General features: G+C 36.2%; 2 protein-coding genes across 2 annotated transcripts in view; one reads left to right on the top strand and one right to left on the bottom strand.

Annotated features, from left to right (window-relative positions):
* Nucleotides 1–20,198, top strand: part of LOC134664276 (angiotensin-converting enzyme) — a 206,487-nt gene extending 186,289 nt beyond the window's left edge. Inside the window, exons 10-12 of the mRNA XM_063520829.1 lie at nt 3,426–3,566; nt 17,687–17,875; nt 19,287–20,198. Coding sequence (XP_063376899.1) covers nt 3,426–3,566; nt 17,687–17,875; nt 19,287–19,410 — 454 coding nt within the window. The 3' untranslated portion in view covers nt 19,411–20,198. The remainder of the gene's footprint in view (nt 1–3,425; nt 3,567–17,686; nt 17,876–19,286) is intronic.
* Nucleotides 20,199–21,433: 1,235 nt separating this feature from the next.
* On the bottom strand, nt 21,434–23,716 carry LOC134664712 (uncharacterized). The gene is made up of 2 exons (XM_063521458.1): nt 22,353–23,716; nt 21,434–21,463 (listed from the first exon to the last, which is right to left on the bottom strand). The coding sequence occupies exons 1-2, from the start codon at nt 23,709–23,711 to the stop codon at nt 21,434–21,436; spliced, it is 1,389 nt and encodes a 462-aa protein (XP_063377528.1). The 5' UTR covers nt 23,712–23,716.
* Nucleotides 23,717–24,587: the final 871 nt, after the last annotated feature.

Raw genomic sequence — 24,587 nt, 5'->3', positions numbered from 1 at the left:
GTATTGTGGTGCGTTGGTGTTTGGTTGTTTGGTTCATTGGTTGGTTGGTTGGTAGTTGGTTGGTAGTACTTGTTCTGTTTCATGTAGTAGTTGAGCTGATCTGTGTCGGCGAACCCTACACGCAAGATCCATATTGTGGTCCGTCAATTATATTGACGGATTACGATATTTATTGACGTGTAGGGTAGTGTATTGACGGATCACAATATTACGCTGGATTTCTGGAAATGCTTGCGATCTGATCCTTGATCCTGGATCATGACATTTATCTTGCGTGTAGTGTCGCGTTTGATGTTTATCGCGTCAGTAATTTTTCTCCGTCTAGAGTCCATCACCTCTGCCTCGTAAATACAAAGAACGCTTCGTACTGACGCGATCCGTATTGATGGTGTAGGGTGTGCTGTGATCCGGCCCAAGATACATAATAAATATCATGATAATTATCACAATATTTATTGACGTGTAGGGTTCACCATTTTTCAATTTTCACCAATTTCCTCAACGCTCACTTCGCATGTTAGCAGCGCAACATACCTTCTCGTACCATGGACTAGGAATCCTCTAGACGCAGTTTAGAGCAATTATTTCATGAAAACGATGCTGCCGAACATACTGGAGTGCGGAGGCTAGGTGAGCGAGTCCCGTGCCGTGATTGGTCCGTTCAAAGACACAGGCGTCACACAGAGACACGACTCGAAAATTGAGTAAAACTAACGTATATTTGTGGCAGAAATCTGTGTGTCGTACGTTATTTATTCCTCTCACTGCCCTAATAAGTAGCCAATTGCCACGCAACAACTCATTGACGGCCGGGATTTCCTTACTGAATGAAATCTGTGAGTCTAAATGCGATCTAGATAGAATCTGCTTTTACGGAGACTGGCGCAATAGTTTAGTTGACCTATAAAAGGTTTAACTATAAAGATACTGTTTTTCAAGCATTCATTATTTACTCATTTAATTACTACATTCCTCCTTGCATTAAATAAGAACGGCTGTTTTTCTAATATGTTAATAGTGACAAAATGCTCTTGTTAATATCAAGTTTCTTACTTCGACAGTCCACCGGGTCATTGTCAAATACTTGAAAAACTATGAAATTTCCGTTTTTATTTTCTCAATTTTCAATGCAACAGACTTATGTTACGGCAAATTGCCGAAACTGGAGTTTCGGTTTTACTCTAGTTTGGACCGAAACTGAACCTTCGGCCGAAACATGATTTTTAGGTCAAAACCTGCCGAAACCTAAACTTCGGTTGGATAGTCAACACCTCATCTTTGTGTCTTCAAGCATAAGATATAATAATATGCAGGGTGTTACTGACCATGGGGCTTTAAATCTAGGGCTCGATTCTACTCGCTAAACTGAGCTACTTTTATTATGGCACCAACTCCGAAATCACGATTTTTTTTTTTAATTTTTCATTCATTTTGGCTGATCAGATGTCGACGTTTTCTATGGAAATGCCAAAAAAATTTCCCCGATTTTAGGGTTGGTCCCATAGTAAAAGTAACTCAGTTTAGCGAGTAAAATCAAGCCCTGGAATTAAAGCCCCATGGTCAGACACATACTGTGTATACCATCAAGTGCCGAGGTGATTACAACCATGTTACCTTCTCGTAGTTGTCAAAGGCAGGATAAGTTATATTAAATAATGTCACCGGTATGACACTAGCGAATCCGGCATAACAGCATTGCGCGCGTTAGTCCCGTCACTATAAATCAGAGCCGCGTGAGATCGCAACGCGCTTACCATGAGGGTGCAGCTTACTTATAGCGGGTAAAAATCGCTTTAAGACATTCGGCGCGATTCGGGAAATGAAATAGAGATTAACTAGATACGATATAGTAAAGATATGTGACGTCCCACAGGTAAAGGTACCTTATGGCGGTTGGCGCTTACGCTATTATTAACGCTGCTCCAATATTAATTCATAAGGTACCTTTTGCAATGGTACGTCACATATCTTTACTATTTCATATCGAGTGAGTCTCTAATTAATTTCCCGAATCGAGCCGTTAGCGATTTTACTAGTGATACGTACTTAGCAATTAAGATTACCAAGTGTCGCCACAGATTTAAAACTATTCGCGCGCTATTCTTCTTTAACCATTTGTCTGTGGATGATATGGATCCTGACCAAATATTTAGCCATCATTTTGCATTTTTTCCGATAACGATTTTTTCTGCTAAATGTAGCATACTTAACCGATGTTTGAACCCACGATTTTTTACCACCACACACATGTGAAAAGTTAATTCATGTCTGTTATTGTTTGTTTGTCGGTATATTCATGGCCGCACCTTAAGAGTCCTTAGACCAAAGTGCGTCTGTATTCCTATTTGGAGACTATGAAGCTTCACTTATCTGTTTTATGTTAATAATGTTTGTGTTATCTGTAATGATGCGTTTTCAGAATAAAAATGTTGTTCTTCAAAATATTTGGTAGTCAGTAGTCCTGGGGATGGACAAACGAATCTTTGGTTATCAATTAAGTTATTTTTACTCATTACTAGTTGTACTTTATTATTTTTATGTACTGTAAGTACCTATACTTATGTTATGAATTTCAGAGTTCATTAGGGTTAATTGTGTAATTTTTTAAACAAAAAAAACTCCCGCCGTCACTGCCACCCCACCCGCCCTATTACACACCGTTACCAAATAACTTACGATATAAAATAATTCACCGAACGGTATGAGGTAATTTTATTCATGAATCTGATTGATGGTCGTATTGTATGAATTGATTTAATGATTACTTAGTGCTTGCATAGTTAGCGATATGCTCCATTGGTATGTAGAACGATCAAACTGTGGCGGAACTAGCGAAAATTCTTCGCAAAGGCAAAACGGTCATGTATCGTGAATGGCGAGGAGGGGTGATTTATTTTTAGGCCAAAAAGCTTTTATACTATCGTAGCTACGTGAACCTTAGTCCAACAGCTTTTAGAATTAGAACCTAAAAGTTCATTGACTACATTTCCTAAATTTTTAGGTACTAGGTATACTCTTAGTCATAATTTGTTATCAATCTTACGTTTAATTTAAGTCTCAAAGGTGAATTTGGTTTGTAAATCGAAATACCTGACTTACTTCATTAAATCCATACTAATATTATAAATGCGAAAGTCCCCTACCCCTTCACGCTTAAACCGCTGAACCGATTTAGTTGAAATTTGGTATAGAGATAGTTTGAGTCCCGAGGAAGGACATAGGGTAGTTTTTATTACAGAAATCACCCTTTAAGGGGGTGAAAAGGGGGGTGGAAGTTTGTATGGGGAATCAATAAAAAGCAGATCGGATAATAAATAACCTACCCAAATTACTAACTCCACGCAGACGAAGTCGCGGGCAATAGGTAGTATTTTATAAGTAATTTCTAATTGCCATAACTAACCAGGTTCTCTCATTGTCCACAGATACTTCGTTAGCACAGTGCTTCAGTTCCAGATCCACCGAGCATTGTGTGAAAGAACAGGCCAGTTCATTCCTGGAGACGAGACCAGGCCTCTCCACAAGTGTGACATCTACAGGAACCCTGAGGCCGGAAGGATTCTGACGTAAGTCTTTAGTTTATTATCAGACCCACCGAGAATTGTGCGAAAGAACAGGCCAGTTCATTCCTGGAGACGAGACCAGGCCTCTCCACAAATGTGACATCTACAGGAACCCTGAGGCCGGAAGGATTCTTACGTAAGTCTTTAGTTTGTTATCAGATCCACCGAGAATTGTGCGAAAGAACAGGCCAGTTCATTCCTGGAGACGAGACCAGGCCTCTCCACAAATGTGACATCTACAAGAACCCTGAGGCTGGAAGGATTCTGACATAAGTCTTTAGTTTATTATCAGATCCACCGAGAATTGTGCGAAAGAACAGGCCAGTTCATTCCTGGAGACGAGACCAGGCCGCTCCACAAATGTGACATCTACAGGAACCCTGAGGCCGGAAGGATTCTGACGTAAGTATTTAGTTGATGATTAATAGTTCTAGGTCCCGTTTATGTCCTTAAACTCCATCTATGCTCACAAGGGAGGTGAAGGATAGTGAAATATCATCAGAAATCTGCAGATCTACTGACTATCACGAGATTGCAGAAGACCGCAGCTGCAGCACGTCGTAAAGAGAAGAACCTTTACATAAATGTGATATCTTTAGAAACACAGAAAAAGGAGAATCTGGCGTAGGTATTTAAGTAGTTTTTGAACAAATTCGTACAGCCTTATGTGAAAGAACAGGCCAGTTCATATCTGATATATGAAAGATAATCTAGGAACCCTAGAGCGGGAAGGATTATGAATTTATGATGTAGGTTTTACAAAATTTAGGATCAGATAGACCAGAATATGTAGGTAACTATTTAACCACAATATACCACAAAAAATTCAGTCAATTTCAGTTGCCATATAAAATGTCAACGAGTTCACAACAATTTGAACGTTACTAAGATTTCTGTTGCGCTGAATAACAATTTTTAATAAGTATCCATGAAACAAAAAAGTACAACATAATCCCAATTAATATGAAAAATGCGATTATTAATTCACTCACTGATTGACTCTGTCTGTCTGTCTGTTACTGCTAACCGATTTAAAAGTAATTTGGTATAGAATGGAGATATTTTGAGGCCCGGGAAGGGCATAGGGTAGTTTTTATCCATCTACTGGCAAAAGCTACTCTTTAATATCTTTTTGCCCTTTTACATTCTGATCATTCCCTTCCGAAATGTAAATTAAGTTTTAGAATACTTCAGTTTTGTCTGTGTCATTTGTATTAAATTAATTTGTAACAGTTTTAACAGTCGCAAACCGGAAACCAATATTGCTGCCCTAAAACACATTCAATTGCGATAAATCGATCACGAACACTATTTCATTATGGTTCCTACAGATCTAATCTTTAATAACTATTGTTTGCTCCAAGGCCAATAGTACTATGCTCTATATTGTTAATTGTTTCTTTTGGAATTTTGTATTGTTCTTTTTCATTAACATTATGCGGAATTGGGTTTTTCCCGCGCTGTGCTTTTATTGTGTCAGATGGAAAATAAAGTTTATGTATGACTTTGTCTTGATTATTCATTGACATGTAATAATATATTATAACATTGTTACGGTCAAAGATCCTATTTTTTTTAGATGGATCATCTCAGCATGATCCTGGCGACTTTCAGCGCTGATCTTCCGATAGAGTCTGTTCGGAAAGAGAAGAATCGTGAAATGTATTGGTTCCCATACATTCCACAACTTCTCTTTCCGCACAGACTCTATTTGTGTCTATGTCTCTAATTTTTTTATTGTATTGCTCAGGATAAATATGATAATTGCTCAGAAAGAAAATAAAACACTTAAAAAATCTACTGCAGAATTTCGCAAAACTGCAAACCAGTTTGTTGGCGAATGAAATTTTCTTCGTACAGTATCGCGGTGACAATAATATTAAAGCACAGATATCTAATTATTTGACTGTACTTGTACCTATCACATTAAATATGTGTTGAACATGTGTTTATGTGCGTGTTTGTGTATATGCTCTGATTTGTGATAGTAGAAGCGGAATATATTTTATTAAGTTGATTTATCTTTATGTAATCAATAGTTACCTACTTAGTAATTACCTAGTTATTTAACAACTATTCTCCAATATTTTTCTTGAATAACGTTTCAGTTAAATCTATGTGAATGTGGAATGAAGTGAATGACTCTTTCCAACCTTGTTCAGCCAAGGTGGTACAGTTAAACGGAAACAAAGAAAAAAAACGTATAATGTCTGCATTAACGTCATACTCTGCTTAAATATATAAGAATAAGTTTTGTGCTTTCAAAGGCCTGTAATAAAGTTGCCATAGAAACATTTGGGATTATCCATGGGATCCCACGTGAGAATTCCGAATGTGAATGAAGTAATATCCCTCAAAGGGATAAGTTTCCCTTTGTTTGTTTAATGTACCTACCTACATATCTCTACTATGAATCTACCTACTACTTTAGTGTAATTTGATTAATATACTTACAAATCTTGTACCATAACATAACTACTACTGAGGTGCTGAAGAAATCTCTCCAAAACGGAAAACATCACATGCAAAAATTTTGAATACTTTTCATAATTAAATATTTTGTATGAAATCTTTCAATTACAAAATTAAACCTTTTTTTTTTGTATTTTTTGGGCATATTTGTGTGTGTTTGTGTGTACGTTAACCTAAAACTAATTAAAAATGACTTTAACTGCCAAATTACCGTTTAATATATCCCATAGCGGTGATCGTAATATTATATATTCTAATATAATGCACCCTATTAACAGTAATAATATATGTATATCAAAAAACTGATAATATCATATGATTGACTGAATAAGGCCATATTGAATGAAACTGGAAACTTCCAAAGACGAAAACAATTTTGCCCTAACCGAGACCAAAAGCCGCGGATAACCTAGACCTTGGTCAACCATGACCAATTACAATTTGATTTAAAAGGCCGATGACCAAATACGACCATAGATAGATTGTGCAACAATATTGTTTTTATAACATAAATACATTGAAAAAATAAAATGTTTATTGTGTTAAACAGTACAATTTAAATACAATTACACTTGAGTCCTCCTTGTAAGTATATGTATACCTGTATTAGGAGAACCCGCTCTGTATTATTGTTTGTAGGTACATAATTTTAATTCAGTTAGAATGTCATTGAATGAATACACTGACGAAAGGATCACAAAACTGTATTTTTTTATAGAATAACTATGTTTTTAGTATAATTTTTTTTAGCACTTTATCACGTAGGTAAGTCAGAGATGGTACAGTCACCTGCAATTATATATATGTTACCATAAACCGGCGTGAAAAGACACGATTTTCAACTTCAAGGTGATAGGTACTAATTCTGAAAGATATTATTTATAGATAGATATTAAGGCTGACTGTATCGAAAGTACAGTAAAGGCCAAATTTGGCCAATTTAAGCAAACACGTGTCCAGGAAGTCATACATTAGCATATGACGCATGTTTTGCCGTTTCCCCGATACAGTTGTTCATAAAATTAACATTCGTTTTTACAGTTCAAAATATTATTGAAGTTCGCTTTTACTCTGAACTAATTAATTTAAACTATCATTACACGAACATAGTTTTGTCCACAACTTATTGAATCGCCATTAACCTAACTAACCAATTCCGTACTAAACTTCCAAACTCATTAATTTCAATCGATCATACGAAATTAATTCCAATATGGTCGCCATTATCAAACAATATTATTTACCAAACATCGTATGTTAATAAGAAAATGTACTGTACTTACGACTTTTGTAATTAGCGAGGATATTCAACCCGCATACTTACAAAAAGTCGTATGTAAGTAAGAAAAAAGTACTGCACTTACAGCTTTTTGTAGCTAAAGAGGATATTCAACCCGCATCCAGTAGTTAAGGCAACTACTCACTTCCGCGTAGACGGTGCCAATTGTGTGCACCATGCTTTATTTTTGTTAACGATCTAAGCGGGATTAGACCTTATAACTAAGAAGGTAAGGTTGATTTTGTATTGGTAAGGAGCTGTGGTAATTATTTCGTCCTTTAAATTGAGGTATTTCGCGGTGCAACGCCTGAATGCGCTTTAAATGGAACAAATAAATTAATGCTTTTTGAATTTGGATCGGAAATAATACCGGGTGTGACCTGTAACACGAGCAAATAATTAAAACATAGATTGTACTCCTCAAACGGTGACACTTTTGTTCAGCAACTTTTAAAAATTATGAAGTATTTAGGCTCCCTATTTTTCATACAATATAAATATTATCTTCAATGGACGCCATCGCCACGCCATATCATTGTGATTGACGCTGCTTGTCACGCCTTAAACATAACAAAATTCGCAATACATTGCATCTTAGAATAAACTTTAAAGTGTATTAAAAATGACCCCACAAGTTATTTTTAAAAGACGCTGAACAAAAGTTGGTCAGTATGAGGAGTCCAGCCTACAGTTTAAGTTTTTGCTCATATTACAGGCCACACCCGGTATATATAGGTGATGTCAAATTCTTTGTTTTCATACAGTGAAAGAGCCACTTGGTTTTGGTACAGTCAGCAGCCGAAAGTTGCTAAGCGGGCGAGGTGTTCACAATTAACTTGGCGCGCTCTTATTCTCTTAACAATAAAGTCGCGTCAAGATAATTTTGAACACCTCGCCCGCTTAGCAACTTCTGCTGCGGACTGTAGCAAGATTCCTAGGTGCCTTTATCATCTAGCTAGGCAATACAAATAAATACACTAGTTTACCGCGTAGGTAAATAGTACCATAATGTCCGCTTACATTTTTAGGGTTCAGTACCCAAAGGGTAAAAACGGTACCCTATTACTAAGACTCCACTGTCCGTCTGTCTGTCTGTCACCAGGCTGTATCTCATGAACCATGATAGCTAGACAGTTGACATTTTCACAAATGATGTATTTCTGTTGCCGCTATAACAACAAATACTAAAAACAGAATGAAATAAATGTTTAAGTGGGGCTCCCTTACAATCAATGTGATTATTTTTGCCGTTTTTTGCGTAATGTTACGGAACCCTTCGTGCGCGAGTCCGACTCGCACTAGGCCGGTTTTTACTTTAGTATTTTTTGTAGACTACTACTACTAGTAGTTTACTTGAAACTTTATAATACTTATAGGCGGAATCTGACGACCGAAGTCAGGTAAAATATTTTCAAACGTTTTGCCTGTTAAAAGAAAATAGCTGCATTCGTAATCGACTGGTGGAATGAGCCAATGGCGAATAATTTAAAAGCTCGTGTGCGCAGACGCAGCCGATCGCGATGCTTTAGTATCACTGCTACATAATGTTAAATACACTTGCACACTGGCGTCTGTAACCGCCTTAGGTATTTTGCTCAGTTTCCTCTTTTTTTAAGTAGGTAAATATAAATATGCAGACTGTCTTTACAGAGTTTTCCATAAATACTTATACGTTGACAAATAATTTTTAGAAATGTCTTTCTTACATACACGTTTTTTAGACAGTGTCATTAAAAATGAAAACTATTGTGTATTGTAATGACCTATGACCAATAACATCGAGACTACATCATCTGGCTATGAGCCAGAAATTAGAAAACTGCTTTTTAAAAGTATTTTGGCAAATTAAAAAAACTACTCGTTTTCACCAGACTCAGCGCTTAAAAAACTTAAGCGATTTTTTTAAATCTTGAGTCAACTTCTTTACTGAGTATTTTAAAGCAAATTCAATAGGACTCGAGTCTCCGAATAAAGAACCTATCAACAATTTGAAAGATTAAGTATCTAAATATCAATAAAAATTTAGACGTTATTCTAAGACTTGTGTATACCTTGAGTATTAGATGAACACATTAAATTTTGCATTTTTTTTTGTAAAAAAAATAAGAGTTCTCTGAAAAGGGCGCAAATTCCACAAACACTCGGGACTTTAACAACTTGAAATGAACTAGAGTTACGATTTAATAAAATTGTACAGAGGATTTGCGTCTTAACGAACACTATTAAAAAGATATATGCCTACCTATATTTTTAAATATATATAGTAATTGTTAAATTACCTGCAGGATCGCGGAACAGAGACGTTATTTAGTATCGTTATTTAACGTTACGCGATGCGCAAGCGTCGGAATGCGTAATAAGGAATGTGGTGTGATTTAAGACTAGTTGAGGAAAAGCTTATTCAGACCTCAAGTGGTTGTATAATGTAATAATGTTTTGAAAAGATGTGTCCCGCCGAGTTTGTTGCCGGTCCCATATTGGGATACCCTCCTCCAATTAAGGGGGTAATTAAATCTTCTCGGGGCAGATGTGTACGGTTGGAGCCGGTTTAGGTTTATTTGACGTTCATAAGCGCATTGTAATATGCCTACTTGAATAAACAATTTTTTATCTTTATCTTTATCTGTACTGTAACTATACTATGTGCCACCCGTAACTCTGTAAGCGTTTTAATTTCTTTGTTTTACATTTTAGAAGAAAATAATCAGTCCCACCTCCTTGTAGGTTGTGCGTGGTTGTGGTTGTAGTGCATAACTGATTTCCATCGTAAATTCTCTTTTATATAAAATATGTCAAATATAGTACTTTCGCATTTATAATATTATTTGTGATATTGTATTTATTGATAGACCTAATTGCATTTGAAATCCTAAATATTTATGTTGTATTCGCATAGAACCTACTGCTTTTAGGAAGTCGATTAATTATGTAATGTTTGTCACTCTAAGCTACAAAAACAAATCAAATGACACCTCATTCATCAAAATAGGCTCAGAGGTTTGAGGTTTATGGTTCCGTAAATCGGTAGGTACCTATAAACGCTTGTGTGTATGTATGTCAGCCATTTTTATGGGTTCTGTGTCCAAGGGAATCAGAACGCTATTATAATACTAAACTTATACTGTCCGTGTATCTTTAAGAGAGCTTAATCTCAAGAACCGTTATGAACTAGTAGGTCAGGTTTTTTTTTCAGTTTATAGGATAGGTGCCTATCTATATGTAAGTACTTATTTATATTTATATATTTATTTTAACCTTATTGCACAGTAAAAATTGTACAAAAGGCGAACTTAATGCCAGAAGGCACTTATCGTGTATTCCGTGTATCAAAATACGCAATTGTTAAAACGCCATTGTACAAACCGATTCGGTCGACAAACGTGACTCCCTCACTCTCCTAATTACTTGTTACTAAACTACTAAACACCCATAGGCTACTCGCAAGTATACTGACTTCGAACACATCTTACTTTTACAAACTCCTATCTTACCTAACAGAGCATTTCAAATATCGACCTAATATTGCTCCGATAAGGTTTAATTTTGAATGAAATGCGGTATGTACATGTGAGGTTATGATAGGGAATAAATATAGGTCGATTTTGTTGCGAAAATGTAGTTGTAGATAAAATGTGCTTTTATCGTGTTTGTGCAATGTCACATTTGCATTGAGATATGGGAATTGAAACAGATGTTTCTGGTTATACAGACGTCAGTATATAATATATTAAATTGCTAATGTCCGTAATGCAATAATATTATTATTCATGTTAGTTTCACTTATGTCGTGATTTTGCTGTGCGTACTATAATATGCATTGATATCATCTAATAATTATACATTTCCGTCGCCAAGGGAGGTTTTGGGATTATTCTGACTTACTATGGGATCAACCCGAAACCCATTTTAAGTAAGTATGTAAAGTAAGTAAATACACTTTATTGCACCACAAAGAAAAATACAATAACAGATTTACAGTGTAAATAATGGTGGTGGCATTTTCTATGGGAAGGTAATTTTTTTTCTCGATTTGGGGTTGATCCCATACTAAAAGTTGCTGAGTATAAATAATCCTAAAACCTCCCTGGCAACGGGAATGCAGTTATTTTTTAGCCATCCTGTATATGCTGGTTGTAAACGAAGACTTCATTTCAAAATAGCTTTATGTAGATTTTAATAACACTTAGTAATGTGTAAAGTTTATACAATTTTGGCCAAGTACATGTCAGAAATTCAGGGTAGGATTTTTTAACACATTAGTCATCAGACTTTTTGGTAAAAGTTTGGCTAAAATTATAGCAAAAGAGGTGATGGTGTCAACTATTGGGCATTAGCATATCATTCATATCAACCACTGGAATATTTGATACTTTGAAGCAGAATTTTATCCTTAATTAGTCCGTTAATTTGCAACCACCACTTAGTAACATTAAACCCCCTCGTAATACGGGCGTGAGAATGCATACACATTTCATTTTGTATCGGTTTATCGAGCAAGCTTTAAACTATACCTCTATTACCTCACAGCTGATCTTTACTAATCCCTTTAACAAAGACAAGTGAATAATAACGACTGTTAATTACTACGTCAAGTCGCGATACTTTGTCTTTAACCTCGTGAGGCCCCGTGTCATAATTAGATAGAGTTTGGACTCTACACATACAGTGCTAAAGTTTAAATTCGTCTGAAAATGATGACGTCACCAGACAGTCTGGAGGGATTGCCTTCTGTAAGTGCAGATATCATCGCCACGCGTAATTTAACCTTTCATACGTGTGTGGTTACTGCACAGTAACTCATGATTTTTAACCACATGGTTAAAAGTCATGAGTTCAAACTTCGTCAAACATATAAAAAAACGTTCCCAAAAAATGCTAATAGATGACTTAAGGATTTGGGTCAGATCCTTGTCATTAACAACATATTTTGAAAAAAAACGCAAAAGATTCATTTCATTTACCCTATCCTCGCTTACCGCAGCTGTAGTGGATCATTTCTATTGGTTCTTAAAGCAGGCCACTGACGAGCCTTCCACATGGATGACGTTACAATGGATTCATCAGAATGGACGGCATCCTAATATTAAACATTGTACGTTTTTGACATTCACGGACCGATTTTGGATTGCAGCCACGCTATTTACAAACACATGCCTCGCTATATAATCGCGGATACTCCATGCTAACTGATGGACAAAGGAGTTTGTATTATTGAACTGATCTCTACCTGTATATAAATGAAATACAAGCTCCAGTTACATAAGCGTTACGCAAATCGAACAAAGCTCCCGCGTTACGTAACGGTTGCAACACTCGGGTTGTCTCGGGTTGCCGTGTCGGGTTGCCTTCCTGTCGGGTTGACATGTAGAGCGTTGGGAGTTCCACTTCCCTATCGTAACCACATGATGTGGTCATGATAGGGAAGTGGGGTTTGGACTCTTGTGGATCTTGTAATGTGTTAAAGTATAAAATTGTTATTCAAGAGAGGGTAGCTAGACCATATTTGCGAGGGCAAACTCCATCCATAACCTTATAAGATTGAAGTTGGCTTTATGGAATAAAAAAAAACCGGCCAAGTGCGAAACGGATTCGCGCATAAAATCACGTTTGTTATATGGGAGCCCCACTGAAATATTTATTATATTCTGTTTTTACTCGTAGTATTTGTTGTTATAGCGGCAACAGAAATACATCATCTGTGATAATTTCAACTGTCATAGCTATTACGGTTCATGAGATAAAGGCTAGTGACAGACAGACGGACAGAAGGACAGCGGAGTCTTAGTAATAGGGTCCCGTTTTTACCCTTTGGGTACGGAACTTTAAAAACGCCAAAAATATAGTCGAGGGATCTCACTAGCAAAATTTTAAACAGAAGTACCTACATATTTCCAGAGTAGGTAAAAAACCTCGCGATGGCCATATCTTCCGTCGCAAATTTCCACGGCGGTGGGCCATATCTGCTGTTTCCTTCTAATTTTCTACCTTTACGCCCCCTCTTAAAACACTTGGCAAGGATTTAGCCAACAAAACAGCTACTAACCCGTTCATTAACTTTACCTCAGTAATCTATGAAGCCGCAACCTTCGGGCTTCAAGCGCAATACAATAATTTAGCAGCATAACGGTTAATTATATCGCCCTGGATATTTGCCACAGACATGTGTGTGGCTAGAGCACGCGACACTGAAACATATTGCACACGTTTCTGGTAGATTCCAAGAAGGGTATTTAGTATTTACTAATTAGGACCGTTATTTTTTCACTCAAAATGGGCGCCACCACAGTCGTCGAGTTACGGAAACCTGCCCGTGCTACAATACAATAAAATAGAAACCTTAAATATGTGAATATGTATGTGTGTGTTTTATTGTCAAGATATTCAGTAAGTTATACATGCAAACTTTTAAATAAGTTCGCGTAACATAATAATTATTATAAATGTAACTTATCAACATGGACATATATATTACTTCGTAAGGACGCGGCTAACGAGCACTAAAAAGGGGGCCGCTACATGGGTGTGATATTTGCATTTATCACACCCCGGCGCTCAGTCGTGTGGCGAATTGCGCAGTAGAAAGTTGTCACGCAGCATAACACAAAAATGCCTTATTGCGTTGTAAAAGGGTGCAAAAACCATTATAGGAAGTATAAGAAAAAAAATGGGATCTCATATCATCGGTAAGTAATTTCCAATTAGGTTAGGTTAGGGTAGGTTAGGTTTATTTATTGCTTAAAACCAATTTTAAACGATAATTTTATTTCATTCTCACGAGCAACTGATGTTCGCTCGTACGTCATAGCGCTAATGCATTAACCTTGTAAGGACGTCATTTCTCTTTGGAAGTTATTATGAAGTAGAAATGCATACTGCGTGATTTGTATAGGTAAATCTACTTAAATATGATTAGTTGATTACCTACCGGATATAATTACCGAAATTAAAGTACCTATTGTCTGTCTTACAGAGTTTGTTCCCGTTTCTTTTACATAATTATTAAAAACATTCGAAATAACAAGATCAAGTATTTGTTATTGTTTTATTCGTTGACTTAGGTACCTAGTATATTGATTCTTGTCAGGTATAAGTTTTTAATTAACTGTAGGTAAAACTCAAAAAAAATTAACAGGTGAGCGCTAGAAACAAAGCGCGCATTTTCAAACACCGATTAATTCACATCGCTGTATTTAATACTTTCCATTACCTACTTATATTTTTGCATCATATTTGTGGACAGGTGGCACGCTCTCGTTTCGGAGGCCAAGATTCTCTTTGGATCACTGAGCCAAAATAGTTAGTTTGTATTGCTGTTTCCTTCTTTTTTACTCTACCTGTTTTGCAAGCAAGAAACTAACAGAAATAGTTGTTCGCCGCATTTTACTCGCGAAAGCTCGGGAGGTACTTATCGAACTGTACTGCTGTAGCTAGTAGCTCGGCCAAATTGTCGACCTTGACAGAGCCGGCTTACACAGGACGGCACACCGTACTGCGCGAATGTTTAAAATATTGCATTGCCGCCTGAGACGATAATGACATCACGAAATAACGTAGAAGAACGGAAACTTATAAGGATAAGTTCGCCCATTTTAATACAATAAATATGTTAACTAAAGCATTTATTACGAGAATCATAAGTAATACATAGGCAAAGGGTTAGGTTAAGACATATGTAGGTAGGGTAGAAAAGGGGTTTCAGTCGATGTGTGGAAGGGCGGCACCGTCGTCGAACCCAAGCCACCTGGCGGGGGACTTAAACCGGTGGCGTGTGCCTCGGTTGCACATGGTGGTGGCACGTATAACGGCGTTACTGATCCTGCATCTCAGCCAGCCCAGTACAGTACTTAGAGATCGGTTCCAACGTTGAGATATGGTTTCTGCCATATGTTTTATAACGGAGGACATTTGGGGTGCATAGACGCTGTCAACAGATGTTACAAGTGGTGTGAAAGTTGCATGTCGCATTTCACAGGCCGTGGAATATTTTCTCTGTTTTTCGTCTTCAGCTGATTTTAGTACAGATAATATGTCACGGGTCTTGAGAGGTAAGAAGGAGCGTCAGTGTCGACGACACGGATATCAAACAACGCCAACAAATACAACAAATAATTTTGATTAACCATAAACTTAATCGACGCTCTTCTGATATAAACCGCGAATAAACTTAACAAGCCTTGTACGCCCGTACAAAGTTATCGCGAGAGTCGAGCTCACGTAGTTGTACGCAGTGTGTAACAGATGGCGCTTTTTTGCTGACATGAAGATCGCAACGGGCAATTCGTATGCATGCGCTCATCCATAGTTTATATCTATGCTTATCAATCTTATAATTTTCCTAAGTCATAAAATATCGCTTAGACATTGGCATAAAAAGAGCGGCACTCTACGTCTTTTTAAATATTGTTTACAATAATAATTGTACACTGACCACATCCAACGTCGATAGGCGTTTCTGAACGTAAAAGTGAATCCATCCAGAGGGCCTACCGTGAACCACGTTCGACATGTTGCCGTGCTGACGACCATGACGTCATGTCATGTCATGTCGTGACGTCATGTTGGCGTGTACTTAAGTGTGACATAGGCAACACGTCGAATGTGGTTCACGGTAGTCGCTCAGGTTTTCTTTGTCTTCCGTATTATAGAAACCGTAATATAGTCGCTTCCACTTTAAACTCTCTATCTTGATATATGTCTGCGGTATTGTCTGTATTTGCCCACATTACCGCGTTAAATGGACCCGCATAAAGGTTGCGACAGCAGGTAGTAATTTAGCTTGCGATATGTCTGTGCCTAAAGCAGTGGTTTGGTCGGACAGTTTGTACTACTGTTTAGGTAATGTCTGGGCTTCTGGTCCGAATCTAGTTAACATGTTCTTTCTATTGGTCATTATGTTTAAGGCATTTGTAAATTGTTAAGTACTCTGATTTTATCTGGCTCGACAGTAACAACAAACTGATTTTAATCATACTTACGTATCATAGAAAAAAAACAAAAAATAAATGATTTATTTTCAGGCAACTAAAGCCCTTAAAGTAAAAATCATATATAAATCGTTTTTACATCTTATACTGCCTAGTATTTTTAAACAAAATACTTAAATAAGACAATGTGTAAAGAAATAACTTTTAAACAAATTTTACTTACACATATGTACTAGATTTTTGGCCTCCCATTTCTTTTTACGAAGAAAAGTGCTTTGTAAGTTTACCGACTTTTTACGTTTGCCGCAATCCATTTAATTTAATATGATACAAATATTTCGTTAATGTTGGCTTCCATATTAGGTTTATTTTAGTTTGAGATTCTACGCATGCAATACAAAAAAGCCAAGGGGAGGCCTATGTTCAGCAGTGGACGTCTTATGGCTGAGATGAATACAAAAAATGGTCCAATTTTGCCTAACCCTACCCAAAAAATATGAATACTTATTTATTTTATATAAACCCAAAGATTGTATCGAAACAAGAAAATCCAATCGTGTTAACCGTAACCCGGATACCCATTGCTACGTGATCCAGCGCTTTTACGGTAAATATACTTTTATACCCTCCAAATTAAAAAGGTCTGTTGTCTTAAGAATCTTCATATGTCTTAGTCCCTTTTGGACTTGTCCAAGGCTTTCGATTCGAATGTGCATCCCGGGAGCATTTAAGCCAGTCTATGGCGCGAAAGGCACAGCTACTCGCAAGCTTTATTAGAACGAGTTTCAACAGCTTTGTGTTCCTGTCTTTAGAAATCCGATATCTCGACCCAGTTTTGCGTTTTATGCATGCCGTTATAAGGCTATTGTTACGGAGTGCCGCAAGGGACGGTTTTGGGGTACATTTTCCTGTTGGTGTAATGTCTTTTTACTATAAGTGCCTACCTTTTTTATTATACCACAAATATGGATGAATGTTTTTGTTAGCCTTTTTTACGTTTTTGTATTGTCCAATGAATTGAATAATTGGTATTTGTATGGTGATTGTGTTAAAGATTAGTATAATTCAAATACACAAAAAACGACGATCATGCAATAGTAGGTGCATGCAATACATTAGAAACTTAATTTCATGTTACAGCCTTGCGATGAAGCGTACCTACCTATTATATACTGCTAGATATGTAGATTATAGGCATACCACTGAATCTCAGGCGATTGCTAAAAAGTTTCGGGGTCATTTTCTAGTAGTGTAGCCTAGTTTTGACTGAAAATAGTTTATTATACTTTGAATGATTTGCCGGACGCTGTGGAAATACCATTTATGGGAATTTCATTTTAGATAGCACATGTCACTTCAACTTTGTAATTGTATCGTAGTTTTTTTGGATACTCCTCCAAAATTTCACTTTTAAATAGCGCATTTCAAAACCAACCTCTCAATTCCAGACGCCTGATGGAGCGAGGATCCTCCGTACCCTGGACCCAGGTTCTGCAGGAGAGCATCGGCGAGTCCCGCCTCAGCGGAGAAGCTCTCAGGGACTACTTCAGACCCCTGGAGGAGTGGCTGAGGAGCGAGAACCTCAGGACTGGGGAGTACCTGGGCTGGAGTTATGATGGAGACTATTGCAAGTTTAGGTAAGAGTTACTACTGATGTTTAACATGTGTGTACGTATATCAAAATTATCTGAATCCGAAAAACATACACACTGTTACACAGATAGCGCTCTTTAAATATCAAATTCTTGGAAGCATTCAAGTGATTTCGAACGAACTTCATTAATACAAACTTCAATCAATTTCAAATTCAATTTTCCGGGAATATATAAAACTTACACAAAAATGTAGTAGATTACCTCTCCTGTTTTTACTTCCCATGATCATTTCCAACGATCTTAGCTCATCAGTTTATCTTGTGAGACTGTAATTTCATTTATCATACCCTAGACTACGTATAATTAAAACTCCCAGTTCGTCACTAACTTTGTGCTTTCAATTTTGTTGTACATTTAATAAATTCTAAACAGTTTGACCGATTTCAAATTTATATTTTTATTAGATTAAACAAGGAAGGGCTACTAGAGTCTGGCTAGCCAAAAATTGTTGACAGATATTTCGTTGTTGTATCACCAATTGTCTATGATTTTAAAAAAAGCTAAAAGTCAGTTGTCAATTTATGTCATTCATTCAAATTGTTTGCTGGATTTAAGGGGTTTATTTTAAATAATATTAATAATTTCTATACTGAGTGAGGTTCGCAAACTATTATTTAAACACGTAAATAATTACGACAATGTGCGAACTCGACGTGTAGCGTTGTATAACGAAAAACTGCAATGTTTACAACTCCTAACCAAATGTAAACAAATTATGAGGTTGGTGCTCTATAAATATTTTGATACTTTAAATACTAGTTCTAACATTTGCCTATTACTTTAAGTACGTGAATTTATTAATGCCTGAATCTCAGAAACAGGACAAGTGTATAAAGAAACGGATAAACTAAAAGTTCTGAAATATATCTATAAAATCTAAATATTGGAACGTAAACATATGTGTTTGTCATTGACTGTACTTTAAATAGTGGTAGAAATTATGTGGGCTGACTTTGAGAGCACGTAAACGTTTATTTAACTTATTTCCTTAGGTACCTACCTTACTTGTCAAAAATATTGTCAAGTATCAAACCTATAATTCCTACTACACAAAGTGTGACCAGCCCGAGATTTTTTGAATTTCCCGCCGATAACTTAGGTAAAATTTCAGTAGCCAGACTCTATATATGGTGATAATTTATTGGAATAGAATAATCATAATAATACAAACCACTCCCTGCCGTTCCCGGTGCAAAGGTACCCATAATGCTCGCAGCATTTCCTCGCTGGATCACCACGGACAGCCTTTATTAACATTTTTTCACTACTTCGAATATCTACTTATGGAGAATAGACAGAGCTCCTGAATTGGAATTGAAGTTATTATTTCATGAGTTTTTAAACTTGTAATTATGCATCTTTTAGCAGAATCTCATTTCATTTTTTATTTCAGCATTGAAACAGCGGGTCTGCAAGTCTACGGTGGCTTCTACAACGCCGCCAGCCGTCACGACCTCAAGCACTTCGCTGGACTGCTCCTCATCTCCTTCTTCACCACCGTTTACATTCGGTGGTGATTTCGACATGACTTCACTCTCACTGAACTCCTGATTAGCAACTTTTTTATCACTTTTGGAGTGCGGTGTTGATTTAGATTTGACCTGACGTACTTCGCTAACCTCTGCTTAGCTCTGTTTTATTGTTTATCTTTTCACTGTTATTTTCACAATTTTCATTCTGTGTTTACCTATCGTGTTTTACGTAATAGCAGATAATAAACATTTCTCATCTGGATTTATTTTCTGATATTCGCAAGAAAAATTAGAGAGAAAGAAATCTATATTATCCATTATAACTGACCGTTATGCAGTACTTATTATAATAACAAACGAAGCAGTGTAAGTGTTTTAATTCACAAATATAATATGTAATAATAACTTTAAGACACACGAAAAAAGTTATTTTTAATAAGTAGCTTGAAAAGATTACTCTAATTAATAATGAGCATTACAAAATTACCTATACTATTATACCGTTTTGGATTTTGATCTTGTTAGAGTTATTTTATAGGTTATTGAATTTTTATATTTTTATTTTAATATGAAATTTTATCCTCGATAACGATATTATCAATATTTATAAATGAATGACATGTAGTTAAATATTTATATCAAAGTGGCAATTTTCATAATGGATCGTAGTTTATATCAAGAGAGGTGGGAGTTTTATTAAGTAATAATATTCAGGGTTAATAATGTAAATAAATAGTATGTAGTTCAGTTTTTTTGTAAATATCTTTATAATATCACGAGATTTATAATATTATAGTTTATTGTGATGTTAAATACAATAATACTAAAATAGATGTTTTATTTAATTTATTTCCTTACCTACTAATTGTTGTATTTTTTAAATGTTGCCAGTTGTTAGTCCGTCTAAGCTAACTTTGCACCGATTTGAGTAGAATAAAGTGAGGTAGTGTCGTTATAAACGTAATAATATTATTTTCATAAAAAAAATTCATTACTGATTACATTGTCACATTGAGCGTGTATGAGGAATGTTATGAATGTGAAGGAAGCGAAAGAGGTATGTCAGGATCGTAGCAAGTGGAAATCCGTGGTCTCTGCCTACCCCTCCGGGAAATAGGCGTGATTGTATGTATGTATGTATGTATGTATTGTCACATTTTATCATTCCAAATGCCACGCAGTGTTAGCTTGGTCTGACTCTAATAATATAACGGCTCGGCCACGACATTACGCGACCGGCGAAAGCGGCAGCGACAACCATAGGTAGGAACGAAAGGTCCGATCGCTGCGTCTCGTTCCAACCTATGGTTATCGCTGCCACCGTCGCAAATCGCGAAATGTCGTGGCCGATCCGTAAGGGCGAATTTCAAAATCGAATACATTTAAACGAGCTATTCTTGTATATCATTTATTTATATTTATGTACATATTTATTTCGGGGATCTCGGAAACAGCTCTAACGTTTTCGATGAAATTTGGTATATAGGGGTTTTCGGGGCCAAATAAATAGCTAGGTTTTATCTCTGGGAAAACGCGCATTTTTGAGGTTTTATGTGTTTCCTGAGGAAAGCTTGGTCTCCCAAATGTTATCATTTTAAATGCTAACCGCCTTATACCAAAAACGGTACATTTTGCTTGAGAACGACACATTTTAACAAGCTTATTAGTTTGACCTAAGACAGCAAATGTGCCTGCGCAACTTTGTCACGCGACATTTTTATCTATCCCTTTCTATCTAGTACAGTTTGATGAGATGGATAGTGGCATGTTGCACTTCAAAGAGTTCAGACGAAATTACCGCCAGTTATCGTAACCCTTATATATAATTACAGTATTTATAAGGAATACAGTAAACTGGCCCATACGGCCTTCTTCGAACTTTAGTGGCTCCTCTACACGATGTGCCAACGCCGGCCACTCCAAGGGACGCAGCCATGCGGTAGAATGAGATAGCAATATCACTTGCTCCCTCTAACGCATAAATGCGTCCCTTGGAGTGGCCGGCGCTAGACCATCGTGTAGAGGAGCCATAAGATGCGTCAAATATTATGTCTAGATACGATATGGATTATATAGATATGTCAGCATCAAGACGTTTCTTCAACCAAAAACACACTTTTAATACTGATATAATTGTCTTATCCATATCGTATCTAGACGTATATTTGAAGTATCTTAAAGTTCGAATCGAACCGTATTCTCTGTAATATTTAGTTACCTTAGAGGTTAGTACTTTTTAATTTCTTAGTAAGAAAATTTTAGTTGCTTTAGTTAAATTATTCTAGAAGCAGGGAAGGTCTTCCTTTCCCACCGTATCTGAGCGAAATACGCATACTTTACAAATATCATATTTATATATCATATATCATATAATTTATTCAGTAATAGTATAGCAGTAGCAGTAGTAGCAGTAGTAGTATTTAGTAGTAATACGAAAGCTTTTAGCCCTTGTCCTCTCTACATTGATCCTACTCATCTAATCCATGACCATGAGGCTGTCTAATCTAACTTTGCACCAATTCTTAAGTGAGGTGTCGAAGTATCACTTGGAAAGACAATCTCGAACCTCGAACCAAGATTGGAGATTCGAGATTTCACGCGTCACTTTTTTAACGTCACATTTTTAATTGTGAGATCGAGATCAATCTCGATTAGAAAAAGATTTGACAAAATAATTAAGTAAACAATTGTTATTATGATTGAAAATCCCCATGAATTTAGTATATACTGTCTATTTAGGGTATTTGCTGTGATACTTTGCAAAATAAAAGAGCAACTGTTGCATTTTTTTCCTTTGACTAACTTTATTATACACACACAATATACCAAATGCACGATGATTAATTAAAATTACATTTTGTTTTTATTGCGTACATTAATTCAATTACAAATATTATAAATGCGAGTACCGAACCTGTGCATAAAATACTAAACGGTACAATAAAATCAATTAATTTTAAACTGCTAATTTCAAATGATCCACCAACATTAGTATCTACATGATTATCAATCAAGTGAATTTTTTTAGCAGCAACCACAAAACCGTTATCAACTAAGCGCAACATTTTAAGTTGCAAATCTTTTAAAAGTGGGCAACCGCGTTTTACAAATATGGCATAAACAGCGTTGTACAGTTTCTCTTTCATGAGATGTATCTGTGCCTTTTTCATTGGATTTTTAGCTATCCACCAAAGGTACCGATAGTAGTGTGTGACTGTGTACTTATTTTGCGTTTTTGCCACCATATCCATGGCTAAATCGGCAGTTTCACAACCAACTGTTTCTAGATATTCTTCATGTATAATAGGAACTTGACCAGAGCTTTTCAAAAAAGGAGCTATGTCAAGTGCGAAACACGGAGTAAAGTTGAAATTGTATAAAGACATATATTCATTCAATTGTGGATTGCTGATCCGGTATGTAGTAAAACTTGTTAGCTTAGTAAGATAAAAACAATTTACTAAAAACGCAAACCATAGCCAATGAACAATAATCAAATTTTTAAATTTTTGTCCTTTGAGACTTAATGCAATGTTTTGTGTACAATTTCCAATTAGAGTAAGAAGTTCAGAAGATATATTATTATTAAGTACAGTGTAATTACATTCATGAATTGAAAGAAGAAATGAACAAAGTAAGAATATGAATAGTAATAGTAGCCAGACCAGTGGTTTGAACACTATGTAAATAATTTTCCATCGTTCTTCGAGACCGGCACTAGGAGTCACAGTAACAAAACTATCTTCATACGCAAAGTGGGTCCATATATAGTCAAAGAACAGCGCCCGCCGACTGTTTAACGCAAATCCCCCAATCACCAAATCCACTTCATTATCATGTAATTTCCTCAATATTCCATTGACAGTAAAATTATCAGATACTTGGCCAAATTCAGATTCGGGAAGAAATACATAATTTAAAGATATATTTTCAATTTTTGCTAAAATGTTCAAAAAATATATTTCAATTCCAACAATGAATTTATTTTTCGGGTCTATCTCTGATATAACTATTGGTGGGTAATTATGAGTTCCTACTTGTAAAACACAATTCTTAAGGATAGGAATATCACGTTCACGTATCGAGTGCATAATATCAGTTTTCTTAACACTATTGCAATCACTTATTTTAATTACATTACTATAATTCCGGCCACAACCACCATCTGCATATGGAAAATAGGTATATATTGATGAATAATTATTTGTTTCTCTAACAATGATAAGGGTACGTATAATATGATACTTCCAAAGTGTCTGAAATATTAGTTTAACATTATCTTTAGTAGTATCTGATATTGTTATGATGTATAGAGCTTCTGGCTTGCGATAATAATCCCTGCTCATGACGTCAATCAGACTTTGAAAATACGATAAGTTTTGGCCAAATATTATAAAAATATTGGGCGATGTAGCGACATGCTCCGCACCATCCTTCACGTAAAGCTGAGCGTTGTTGGTTTCATGAATCTTCCGAATGAACTCATTGCTGACAATATCATTGTTAATGATAGCTATATTTGAGTTAAACAAAGATTTTGACGCAATAATATCTACAATACAGTCTTCCACTAATTCTTGTTGTATTTCTGGAACATGAATATTTCCAGTGGCGGCACCCACATTCGTATAAACTGTATCAATGAAATAACAAATTACTATTTTGAAAAGCATGACTGAATGTCGTGAGTGCGTTAATGGTACTAACAGCTAAAACCACATGTAACTATAATTATGATAACAACTGTCAGATAACGATCGTAATAACTGACATAAAATTATTGATGTAATTAATGACATAAATAATGGGCATTCTTGGCCACAATGGTCTCATGCCACTGATGCGCTGGAAGAATGCCCACCACACCAACAGTTAATCAGGTCATCCGTCGGGCCCTTGTTAATGCTAAAGTGCCAGCAGTCCTTGAGTCCAGCGGTCTGGCTATGGATGACGGCTCTTTCCTCTCGGCCCGAGAGAATTACACTGGTGCCTTAGATCGACCGCTAGTTTGCGCTAATAAAAGCCCTTTTTTTTACAGAAAATTCACGTTTCATTAACATTTTATGTTTTAACGGCCTCCTAGCCTAGTCGGTAGTGACCCTGCCTATGAAGCACGAGGTCCCGGGTTCGAATCCTGGTAAGGGCATTTATTTGTGTGTTCATCGCAAATATTTGTTCCTGAGTTATGGATGTTTTCTATGTAAGTATATAAGTATTTATGT

Source organism: Cydia fagiglandana, chromosome 5 (assembly GCF_963556715.1).
Source record: "Cydia fagiglandana chromosome 5, ilCydFagi1.1, whole genome shotgun sequence".
NCBI lineage: Eukaryota > Metazoa > Arthropoda > Insecta > Lepidoptera > Tortricidae > Cydia > Cydia fagiglandana.
This window is presented reverse-complemented; position numbering and strand designations above follow the sequence as displayed.